Source organism: Rissa tridactyla, chromosome 4 (assembly GCF_028500815.1).
Source record: "Rissa tridactyla isolate bRisTri1 chromosome 4, bRisTri1.patW.cur.20221130, whole genome shotgun sequence".
Lineage (NCBI taxonomy): Eukaryota > Metazoa > Chordata > Aves > Charadriiformes > Laridae > Rissa > Rissa tridactyla.
In genome coordinates this window covers 38,168,702-38,181,646 of record NC_071469.1, presented here as the reverse complement: position 1 = coordinate 38,181,646, position 12,945 = coordinate 38,168,702, and the positions used below count along the sequence as shown (strand labels likewise).

General features: G+C 38.6%; 1 protein-coding gene across 4 annotated transcripts in view; it reads right to left on the bottom strand.

Moving 5' to 3' along the window:
• Window positions 1-328: 328 nt before the first annotated feature.
• SCG5 (secretogranin V) overlaps window positions 329-12,945 on the bottom strand; it is a 29,920-nt gene continuing 17,303 nt past the window's right edge. For 3 of the 4 annotated variants that reach the window (XM_054197850.1, XM_054197854.1, XM_054197852.1), the window contains exons 4-6: window positions 11,107-11,219; window positions 5,569-5,622; window positions 329-1,808 (exon numbers count right to left, since the gene is read on the bottom strand). In XM_054197850.1, coding sequence (XP_054053825.1) covers window positions 1,713-1,808; window positions 5,569-5,622; window positions 11,107-11,219 — 263 coding nt within the window. In that variant the 3' untranslated portion in view covers window positions 329-1,712. Of the gene's footprint in view, window positions 1,809-3,003; window positions 3,130-5,568; window positions 5,623-11,106; window positions 11,220-12,945 lie in introns of those variants that run through there. The other variant, XM_054197853.1, reaches the window with a different exon arrangement.

Below are 12,945 nucleotides of genomic sequence, written 5' to 3'. Positions count from 1 at the left end.
AGACAACCTTTGCAACTCTGCAACTCTCAGTACCTGTGTGAAGACTAAGCAGAAGTGCAGATAAAAAGAGTAAGCTTAAGAAGCAGAGAATACAAGTTCTCTCATGTGAAGGGCTGGATTACTCCCATCCTGTTCCAGGCACTGGAAGTGGAAGGAGCTCTTCACACAAACTCCTCAATTTTGTGTCACATGTGAGTATAGACCCTACCGCATTGCATACTATTTAGTTTTCTCTTCCAGTTTTTTTTTTCTTAAAGAAGAAATATGAAGAAAGATGTGGTAGTTCAGCCTAGAATGTTACAGCTTTTTGCAATCTACTCATAAATGACGTGAGAGGACCAACTCTCTGCATACATAATTTATTAGAAATTATTAAGTGCTGGGATAGAAAAAGCAAATGCCACACACAGTCACATTTGTGCCATCATATTAGCTTTAATCTTACGTAGTTAGGACCCTTAGTTTCTGTTAGTTTATCTGTTTTTTCTAAGGGGTCATCGTTATTTTACTGTGTCTTTCTGTAGGACAGGGAAGGAAACTACAATTATTTTTTTTTCCATAAATTCGAAGTCCAAAGCTGTAAAGTAATGCTGTTTTCCATAATTCCAATGCCCCATGCACATGGCTTGAAACATTTCAGATGCACCCTGAAAATAACAATTTTTTAGGTAATTTTATATTCTCATCTTTCAGAAACGGATAACCCAGCTTTCTGGAATATAAAATTCTTCAGTCTCCTCAGGAAAAAAAGGCAATGTAAGCTTCGCAGAGCAACTCCAAGAGCCACGATAGCTCCCAGTGTTATTAGAGTATCATAGTTTTTCAGAAGCTCATCAACTGTAATGACCTTCATATCCTGGATTTAGACTCAGAGGATGTTGACACAACCTTATTAACACAGACAAATGTCTCCATCTTCACTCATAATGTCCCAGGGACACATAATTTAAGAACGTTATAATGCACAAATGCTGGTCTTACTAAGACAAAAAACACCGGGGGAGATTTATTTCCTCACAACAGTACCATTGATAAGGAAGAAAGATGTGCAAGTGTTCACAAAAGTTATGGACAGGGAACGATTAAAACTAACAGAAAAATATTCCAGTGGATAAGAGTCAAAAAGCAGTGCTTTAATTTTTAAATTTGCACAGCAATAACTGAGACAAGTGAGCCTCTGAAATATTTTGGAAAATGTCACTTTGCAAACCTTGTAGATTGCTTAAATGTTTATTAAAATGGACCAAAAGCCAAAATTCTCTGGGTAAAATAAATACTTTGTCTTTGCTAAGTAACAATATTTGTGAACAAACCATAAAACTATAATTTTCATGTGTCAAACATAGTAACATTTAAGATTAAACGTTGGAGTCAGACCGGGTATTTTTTTTTACATCTTCCTATTTACAAGCTGCTCATTAAGACCATTTACCTCACGTTAGCTATTAAAATGACTAACATTTTTAAAGTTTGCTCCATGACTAAAATAAAACCAACAGAAATGTCCTTTTACCATAACTTAACAAAAAGCAGAGCCATATTTTTGTTATCTAGGAGAACATACTGTTATAAATACAGCTGTTTTTCATCTACAATTATATAAATAATAAACATGCTGCCATTCACAAGGGTTTTAATAGATGATTATATATAAGCAATACTATGATCTAGCAGAGGATGGCATGAGTTTTCATAATTCATTTTTATTGTACTTATTCAGGACCCTTGTCTTCATCTGAAAAATGTGGAACAGACTTCTTTGCTACAACATTATCCAGTCGCTGTCCTTGCAGATACGGGTTCACACTCTGAAAAAGTTTAAAATTATTTATGCTTATTAGAAACAGGGAAACATATACAAGGTAACCAGCATTAGTGGATATATATTTCTTATCTGTCAAATATTTGCTGACTGGGGGGGGGCAAAAAATGCTTCCAGGGAGTAAATCTAAAAGTCAGTCAATGATTTGTTTGCTAATAATTTTTGCGTGCAAGAATTTAATCCAACCCACTAAAAAGAATACAAGTGAAGGAGGACTATTGAGAACATAGGCCAGTCTGAATTAAACACTGTCGTTTTGCTCCACTCCTCCTTTCCTCAGCTCAGCAGAGAAGCGGCAGCAGATCTAACTCCCTCTATTCTTGAGGCAGGACAGAACTTGTTGGAGAAGTCCAGGTAAGCTTTAGCTTAAATCACTAACCTCTGACGGACCTTACGCTGGGAGACAAGTTAGATACCACGATACCATTTTTGACCAAAGTCTCTTCTTCAGCCCATCTCCTCTCCAGGAAACCCCTCCTTGCTTCCTCTCTTGATGCCGAGATAAAAAACTGCTGGCACAGAAGCAGAGCCAAGCAAGGTTTTGGCATAGGAAATGGCTCTCCTACCACTGCCAGAACAAGGGAATGCTGGAAAGAAGATCCCCGGAGGGGGTTTTAACTTCACTTTGTGCCATGTAAGCAGCACAACGTGAGACTGAAGAAGAACAGATCCGGTCTCAAAACTGTTTGGAGATCATAGAAATGTAGGAAGCCTAGGCTTGAATTTTATCTATACCAATGGAATAAAATGTATTTACTGTAATTGCAAGTATCAGGCAGTTTAGTGGACCTTCAGAATTAACAAATACTATTTACACCCACTTTCTGGCCTGTTTCAGTGTCAGCGTAAACAAAATTCAAGTACATACTTTCTCCTTCATAGATATAGACAAAAATTCTAGTGTGCTGGGTTTTGATGCCAACAAAAATTGTTTGCCTAAGGACAAACTTTGGAGGAATGCAAATTTTCCAGTATCTCCTGATTCTTGTCAGGCTGGCTGTAGCACAGAAATCACTTGTTCTTGAGATACTTCTACGCTTCTTTCACCAAAATGTAGGAATTGAAAACTACACTCCCCACACCACGCCACAAACAAACAAAAAAAAAAGCTTTTAAAATAGACATGAGATATTTATTTTCAGGTATCTCAGGTACTTGTCAAATTCCTGGAAAATATGTGGGGTTTGTCTGTCTTCGAATTTAAGCCCTTGGGTTTCTCCAGATTTGTAGATGTTATAATTAATACTTAATCACAGCGTAGAGCAGCCCTTTCGCTTACTTCTGGTGTTTTTTGAGTGCTTTGCCTGCTGCAAGTGAAAACATAAAAATATGAAGAACCAGAAAGGAATGTGGAAAAATCTTTGAAAACAAAACTAACACTAATTTAATGCATTAAATTCTTAAAAATAAGACACATGTAAATGATTTTTTTTTGTGTTTGTTTAAAGGAGTTCTGTTTAATGTTAATTTAGTGAAATTCGGCTGTTGCATAAACTTCTAGGAATTAATTGAAGATTCTTAGGAAGATTAACTTTTTTAGTCTTTTTTTTGGAATGGTACTTGCTACTTTTTGAAATAAAGTAGAAGAGAATGAGAATACATAAAAATTTGAATCCTTCTCAACTGACAAAAGAAAACTCCAAATATAACGCAAATTTTTTGGCTGATTTAACCAGAAAAATGTTTAATCCTATACAGCTGTGCTCAATTCAAAGTAATGCAGTTCCTGAGTACCTTTGTGCACAGCTCCAAGCCCACGGCAACGTGAGTCAGTGATTACAGAACGCTCCTGTCGTGTTCGGGGTATTAGATTCTGGACAGGGCTATGCTCATGCATAGAAATTAAAAAAAAAAGGGATAATTGCTAGTTAAATCAGAGGTCACTGTAGGCTTCCTTGTCTTGCACTGCAAACACTGCACAAAATAACGCAAATGGTAAATACAAACCTTTGCTATATATACTGACTATTGTATATACGCTTGTACGTGTGTTTATGTACCTACGTATAAATATATAAATATACATACATGTACTTAGAATATGTAGTTTTGTAGACTCCAGTCACTCCTCTGTGACTGTTACACTACAGCATCGTATAGACACAACACAGTTACCATGCATGCAGTTACATCAGACTTGCTATAAGCTAAAATCGGGATATTCCGATCCAAAAGACCAATCTGCCGCCAGAAGCTGCCCTCCCTAAACTCTCTGCCTGTGCAGAAGGGCATGGAGGAGCGGCAGGGACCGCAGAAGGCAGGAGGGGAATCCAGTGGGCTTTTTGGTTTCTGGAAAAATACACTTCGCTGCCGAAAGCTCTAGGTTACCCTTCTGATGATAAAGTGAAAATTCGGAATGGTTTGTTAAAGCATTAGTAATCATTACAGTATTACTCTCAAAACACTAAAATACATTAAATCTTACTGAATTTACTATTAAGTGACATGTCAGTGCTAAGAAAATAAATCTGGTGCAAAGTGAGAAACTGAAGCTTCACCTCCAAAATTCTGGGCTACCCCCGCCACATGGCTGCCACGTCTCTCCAGCCATTATTCCTTCGGATCCAGCGAGTCAGTCAGCACACAGGCAGAAAATGTATCTATGTTTTTCTTTTTTTATCACGTATATATTGCACTAATCCGACTTTAATATCCTGTTGTAGCTATTAAGAAATATTCCACATAACTATTTCCAGAGTAAATTCTACTTACTTTAGAGTCAAAATCAGGTGCCTACCCTTTTTCCTTTTCCACTACCAAACTCAAAAATCAAATGTAAGTGGGAGGCAGATATTAAGCTCCACATAGATCATTAACTTACGGTTGAACAGTGTTTATTACCAATGGTGTGTGAATTGGTAAGAAATCAACTTGTCCTCTCCCTTTCTAGCAAAGACTTTATGTTTAAGTGTTAAATAAATAAATAAATCATCTTCACTCACGCTTCCGTTATTTTAAACCAAGTTTACTTAATTTACAATATAAACCATGCTGTCATATTTTGAAAAGCTACTTTCTGGCAGAGCGCTAGACTTTTTCTTCTTGTAAAAAAAAAACAAATACACCAGCAGCAAAGTTAAAGACTTCTTCTCTGCCTGAAAGTGATTTTTTTGATAAAAGAAAGGCTGACACTACCAAAAAAAAGACGACAGTGAGGTGGACTGTGCAGAGGTTCTCTGTGATATGTGGATTGCCTTCCTTGTTTCAGGGGCAGAAAGATGAGAACCCGTTCATCTCTGTCTTTCCAGCAAGTGGGACACAGAGACAGGAATCTAATCTGAGGTAAATCCAAGTATGTAAGTGAATCAAATTACATCAGCTAGAGGACTGGTTCTACTGTCATGTACACCCAAGAATATATTCACATGCCTGTATAGTGGTAATTAATTTTACCCATATTTTTAGTAGGAAACTTTTAAATTCCGTCTTAAAGACATTTACGTCATTTTAAATGGTTTTATGCATATAGGATCAATTTAAAACAGCAAATAGTATAAAGTTTTTAAATTAACGCTCTGCATTGAAGCGTATCTTCTGAAAGCAACAGGCTATTTAGAGAACTACTTGTACTCGGTGGACAGCCCCGAAGCCTGCTGTAGTAGTTTATCACAGAGATTCCCTGACTTCACGCATTATCTAAGGTGTAACACAGATGCATTAGACTAACTCTTCATTTCAACAGTATGATTTTAATTCTTATTAGCTCTCTAGATGAGACAGGGGCTATAAAGTATTCCGATAGTTACCCTCTTTCTTCTTTTTGGACCACCATTAATCTTCTCAAAGAGTAAATTCTTGCTCTGGAAGGGGAAAAAAACGCAGCCATCAAATTAATTACATTCTTCTTTTAAAACACCGTTTTTGCTGTTAAATACTAGCAAGTTTAGAGGGGTGTGTAGTTTTAGTGGAAAGATAAACCACAAATAAATATTTGGATATTCCTGCTAATGTTTTGAAATTCTTCGGGAGCAGTCACAGTCTTATCAAAAATTAAAAAGCCAGTAATTTCCCACTATGTTGCTATATTATCATCTGTGTTCAGGCAATAAGTGTTTCGAGTACATGCTGGCATAGTAATATCGACTGGATGTTCCCCGTCACATGATACATGGTATAAATACATATTTAAGGAAGAAGGAATCCTGCCTGTGGTACCTCTTTCTATACATTTGAGGTGACAAAAGAACTGCAGCAAAAAAATATTTGCTTTACAAGGCATTTTCTAATTCCTTTTAAAAACAGCAATCAGTGTCGTTCCTACTGTTTTGTTGTCTTTGCTTGTTCCCTTCCAGATATCAACACTTCCCAGTGCAAAGTTCTGCTGAAAGGAGTTCAGCGCCAACTTTTCCTTTGTTTAAGTAGTGCCCTCAATGAAGTTTCTAAAAACCATTTGGTCTATAACATTTTTAATGGCAAACCTTTTAAAAACTGCCAAAAACGTCTTGGCAGAAGAGAAAGTTAGGATGATGAGTAAAAAAAAAAAAAAAAAAAAAAAAGCCAACACAAAAAAACCCCTCTGACCATAGTTTACATAAGTGCATCCACATATTGTTGTATTTCATACAAGTAGTGAATTCTAATAAAGTCTGGAATAACACACACATGCTCAACACATTTTGTTTCAATTGTGTATTATGAAGAAAAACAAAACCAAACCCTAACCTGAAAATGGAAGGAGAGAAGAATTACATGTATAAAAGCAGAACACTGTATAAACAAGGCCATTAATTCTGCTATAAACAACTGACCTAATGTTGATTATATAAATAGAAAGTGTAATTCTAGCGCAAGACAAATTCACCAAACACTTCTACCCTCTCCGCAGCCTTGATATGAGAAAAAACAAACATTTTCAAGTGTTACAATGAAATCTGCCAAAATTGTCTGTTTTGTACTTCTCATGTTCATTAAACCCCAAATTCACAAGGCCTATCTCTTGCCCAACCTCAGTTATTTTGTCTGAGCTGTGCCAAAAGGGAACAGAGATGAAGCTGGCCAAGGGAGACATTCTTGGCTAGTCATTTATGCAAACTCACTTCGGGAAAACTTAAATTTAACATTTTAAAGAAACCCACGGATGCATAAATTATTCTCTTCAGGAAACAAAGCACCGCCGAAGTCTCTCTTTGTAAAGTATTTGACCTTATACTTTTCACAAGAGGAAAAATAGTGTTTCTGAAATAAAAAGAATTTGATGACTACTGGCGCTAACATTTCTGTCACTCGGGAAAATTCCTTACAATTGAACTGTTCCTGCTCAGGAAGATCGTATTTTGTTTAGTCTGTTTGGGAATGTTTTAAGACAGTAGCTACTACTTAAGTGTTACGTGGAGTGCAAAGCAAATGAGGTTACGGAGCACGAGCTAAGAGTGTGCTTGTGCGGTAATAGCAATCCTGAAAATATGTTCCACTGCGTAAGGGCCTGAACTCATCAGCCACCAAAATTTGAAGGGCTCACCATTCTCATCCCTCACCTAGGAGTTGTTAGGAATGAAGGTCCAGAGTTTATCCAGTTAAAATACACCTCTTCTGGAGACGTGCTGCACAGCAATTGCTACTTTCCCCTCACTCCCTGAGCTTCCTTTGCACCCTCACGGCTGCTTGGATTAAGGTACTACAGGTTGGGATTTGGGTGGAGAAAACTCAGAAGTTAAAATGCTTACAAACCAACTAACTAATGCCAGAGAAATTTACCCTTAGATCTTTCAGAGTTTACCGAAATTTGTTGAAGTCAGTAAAAATCAGCAGCTCTGTAATTTGGACCTGCACACTGAAAGCAAAACTGAAAAGAAAAATTGCATGAGCAAGGTTGCATCCTCTCGGGAGGGCTTTTTTTTTTCTTTTTCTTCAGTCAATTTACAGCCTTATCAGGAATATCGAACATGACAGTTTCTACTACACTGGACATACTACGCTGAATCGAACTGTCTGTATTTACTGCCTGAAACTGGAGAGGGGTACCAGGCCTATCATAACCCATCCTAATAATCACCATTGCCATCCAGATATTTAAAAATGTCAGTTGTCAAAGAATTATGCACTTAATGTTGCTCGCAATAACTGAAGGGAAAAGAAATTTATGAGGGACTAGCTTCAGGATTTCCTTAAAATTAGGAAGCCATAGATAGCAAGTTCTGTGACAAGGAGTGGAATACTTTTATCCCTGCTTCCCATTTGCCTTTCTTTGTACTGTCTTGGATCCCTCCACTGTAGCTGACAATCAAAACTGGCCCTATTTCTACCCTGAGAGTGAAATATTATCCACCGCTTCAGTAAAACGAAGTGTTGCTGATAAACATAGTTGCTTTTCGTTTTCCATTTGTACTGATACTGGTGTCAGAAAACACAGCTGAACTTCCCTCCTCTTTTTAATGCTTTGGGTTTCAGTAAATATACAACTTACATATAAGTGGTTTTTAGATTTGTATTGTAAATTGTGTATTGTAAACTATCTTTGTGCAAGACTTTCTGGATGCCAACACCGCTTCTTCAGACCATCTGAAGAGTCGAGTTGCAAGATGTGGAAAAGGCAGACTCAAATGGAAAGTACCTGTCTCCTGCAAGGAAAAGTCTGAGCTGAGGGGGGGGAAAAAAAAACCATCCCAAAACTTCTACCCCAAAATCATAGAAACTATAGTGGCACACTAAGGTAGAAACCTTCCAAAGTCCCTTATCTTACTATTCCCATGGTCCCCTCTACATTTTCCACATATGAGGAGAAGAGTCTTCGGGGCTGGGGAGGAGAGTATAAACTCTGTATCTTGCCCTATAAACAGAGCCTGTTCCCAAGACTTCCCGCATGTCAGCATATTGATATATGGAGAGTTCTCCCAAAGACGGGAAAATTCTTCCTCTTTCTTCCCTCTCCTAACCCAATAGACGTGATTTATATATTCGTATCTTCATATGCATTAGCAGTAGTTACACATAATATTTAGCCTCTACACAGAATCGTACACTTTGCTATATGAGACAGTTTCTAGACTTGTTTAACCCTTATAAAACGTGTCTGCTATGCACAGGGTACTGCAGAGGTCCCACAGCTTTGTGAGCGCTAGAGTCTGTCACCAAAACAAACCAACCAACCTGTTTCTCTCCCATTATTCATGAACAAGCAGGTCTTTTTGGGTTTGTTTTTTTTTTTTCCTGACCTGCTAATGTAATTTGGGTTTTACTGTGGTTACGCTAAGGAATGCGTGCTGGCTCCTTGAAAGGACAAGTCAGTGGGAACTGTAACGCCGCCTCAGCGGCTCTGTGGCAGGAAAAGGCAGGGGAGACGCTGCCCTGAGAGCTGCGAGCCCACGCCAGCTCGCACAGGTCCAGGAGACACGCTGGCTCCGAGGGCTTCAGACGGTGGTGACAGCCTAGCGCCTGCACGGCACGCAGGAGTTCGGGGAAACGCGGTCTGTAAACGCACAGCCGACACAGCCCCTGGGGCGTTCGGTCCCAGGCTCTTCTGCGGGAGAAGGGGCTGCGGCGGGCAGAGGGGGTTTGGTGGCTGGGGGCGGTGGGAGGATGAGGACGTGGGGTCACCCGCTGGGCAGCCCCCATCGGCTGTGCTGGTCATTTACGACCTAATCCAAATGACAGTGAGCGACCCAGAAGATCGGATCTACTTTCTCTCTCCCTCATAAAGTCTCAGGCAGCTAATTTTTAGAGTGCTTTTCTGCTCTTATTTTTCCAGAGAGACAAAAATAACAAAACCCACCACAAAACCAGGTATCGTCGTATTTATCTTTTTAATGTGTAGTAATACACAGTGAGGAGGCAATCGGGGCAATTCTCCTGGATCTCGGCAGAACATTTGCTCATGCACATTACCAGCTGTTTCATCTCTAATTAAAAAGATCTGGAGTTGGCCACGCTGCAGCTAGATATGATTACTGTTTAGTACCTAACAGTCTGTTTTAATCCATGCATGAGCAGGTTTTTCCCCTGAATTAGTAGTGATGGATGGAGAAATGAAAAAAGGCCAGTATTCACTAATGATTACCTACCATTTGTTAAGTATATATGTTGCTGATGACAACACAGTATATACGCTTGATTCTGAAATATTGCTATAGGCCAAAGATTTACAGAAGTGCTTTTATGGTCTTCAAAAATGGTATTATGAAAGTAAATAACTTATGAATAATAAGAAAACTAACAGCATTATCTGGCATAAATAAGAAAGTTCACCATCTGGTGTTTTTAAAATGAAAACCTTTGATGGTAATTACTTAGAATGCAACAAGAGTTTCCAAAATATGGATTTTTGGCATGATTCTCTCCAGAAATTTAGCACTCAAACAAGTAATTAAGACTATAAATCTTACACTGGTTTGATTATGAACGATGAATCATTGTCTCACAATTACAGCAGGAGAAGAGGCTGCCAAACATGTCCATTTATCGATATATGCTTACAGAACGCTGGTTTAGGGCAATCTTAAGTAAAGTGTTATAACAATGTAAAATGAGATTTCATGATTTGCTCTAGAAGCATAAATTATGATCATTGTTATTGTTTTCCTGGCGCCTGAAGATGGATTTGGGATTGGACATTTAACTGATGTAATGTAAGATTAAGCGGCAGAGCTCTCTTTGGAGCCTCTAGCCTGCAGAAATAGTCTAGCTGGAGTTATTAAAGTCCTTGTATGCTCAGAGCAAGATTTTTGCCCTTAGTGTAGCTCGCTATATTTATTATATGCAATGTGTAAAATAGGTTTTCAATATAATATAGTGCACAACCTGAATAGAGGAAGAAGCAGCATCAAGTCCTCCAAAATCCTTAAACCAGACAGGATTCCTTAAAGCAAGTTGTCTGGACCTAGATGATTTTTTTTAAGTTGTTCAGACACTGCTGTGCTCCATTTAAATTTTTTTTTAAGCGTCTAAGTAACTGAACAATGGATAGTCACTGAACCTCGATAATCTTTCGAATTAGGGCCCTGTTATGTTTTGAAATCTTGTACTATAATCTGCACTAATTTTGGTTACATGTCCCCTGTAGTTTGAAATGCGGTTTGTTGTAGTTATCAAGCACATACATAGTTGTCATGCCCTGGGACAGGTAATAGGACAAGGATTTCTACTTTCTATTTTTATGTATTTTTCATCAATCACAGGCATTATTTCCATATTTTTAAGGGCAAGTTCACCTTTTGGAGAAGTTCCCCTTCGGGTGATAATCTTTCCAGCAATATGCACAGTATTCTCCTTGTGGTTTCATAGTATCCCCCATGCAGCAGAGAATACCCAGTTTCACATGCAACAAAAATCAGCAAGAAGCACGTACTCACCCACTTGCCCATGTTGGGATAGTCGTGCTCTGGATCAAAAAGGTGTTGGTGCAGCTGGTATTCCCTGCTGAACTCTGCTGTGTCTGGGGTGTTTTCTAGACACCCATCATCAACTGCAAAAGTATGTTACAAAGCAATGACTGCTTAGTAGCTTTGAAACACGCAATATGTGCCACATTAATCAGCAAACTTCTTAAATACAATTATGCAATTAAAAAAAAAATTTAAAGAACTGGATGACTGGAAAATATCAGTTTGTTTTTTTTTTACTTTTGAAGGGAGTTTTTCAGGATATATTCAAAATTTAAAAAAGGCAAAATCCCACAACTTCATGAAATTTCAAACCTAGACAGATTTATTTTGCTAGCTCTCCCTCTCCTTCTCGTTTTTCTTTTAATCTAGTGATTGAGCTTGATTTTACATAGAACTGCATGTCATTCTGATTCAGAAGGGATCCTCTTTTCATTTTTAAACGTCCACAGGAAGTTGTAGAAATTGTTCAGGCAATACTTTTGAAGCTCATGGTAGAAACGATGCTGTGAGCAAAGACAGAATTTCCTTCAATGGGTAGCTCTTCATAGAACTCCATTTCTGGTTTGCTATTTTGTTCAAAATGGCTGAAAATCATTTACGCATCATAAGATTTCATAAAAAGGTGGTGTGGCAGAAGTTTTATGCTGAAGACATTTTTGCGGATTGGTAACTGATCTGATGGGTCCAGAAACCTCCTTTAATCACAATGGATGTTTTTGCAGACAGTGTCACATCAAGGATAATACCCTTTTAAAAATCAGCTTATGAACTTTTTACCAAAATATGCCATCTTTAGATTAAACAGAGATTCAGCAACTTGAGGCCAGAGTAGCTCTTTGGATAGAGTCTGCTTGTGGAGCTCCCTCTGCTTTGTCAGCACATGGAACTTGCAGTCCAAGTTCCTCTCAGACATAGCCAAGGAGATCCTACCACCCGGGGCACGATGCCGGGCATCCAAGCAGCTACGTCTGCCAGAAGGCAGGCAACTCCAGGGGATACACCTGTGGACTTTCCCTTCTGTCCTTGTGTGATCATCGTGTAAAAAGATTTGCAGATGGATTATCTTTTTCCCTTAGATGTGGGAAACAGTAAAGTCTTGACTTAAAAATGAGTTAATTCAATGACCTGAGGAGGTCATCCAACAGATCCTGCTTTCTCTCTTCTCTCCTTAGAATGGGGAAAAAAATGAAGTTGCCAATAGGAAACAAGGGAAAACTAACCATACTGGCTAAGTAACTCAGAAACCATTAAAGTTAACTACAAGCACTTAAAAATTATTTCAGTCTCAGCAGGGACAGGGTCATCTCAAGAGAGAAGCAGGTGACAACAGAAATGTGGTAGACCTCCTCAGAGTGTCTGTGCCTTTTGGCAGAAAACACAAAGGGCAGTTGGACATATGCGTGCCCTCTGCGACTGCTAATCCAAAAGTCTTCAAGCTCAAATGCTCCAGGCTTATGTATTCCCGCTGTGGAATGTGCATATGTAGACAGTGACTGGAAAAATTGTTTTCCATTAAGCAAGTCCACAGACCTGATTGAGGAAGGCCTCCAGTAATTTGTATGCATAATACAGTCACCACTTGAATTTCCATTTAAGGCTCTGAAAAACATTTTACTCTAATCCTAGTAGATACTATCTTCACTCACAGCGTACCTACGACAGAGCCATTTATCTGAGCAGGCAGCACTTCCCTAAGAAATCCCCCTGTGTTCAGATCTGACTGTATTACCTTAGCTAACAACTTTTATTTCACCTAAGAAAGAAAAATTGAAGGGATTTTCACAGGCGTTTCTCTGGATGCCAGGT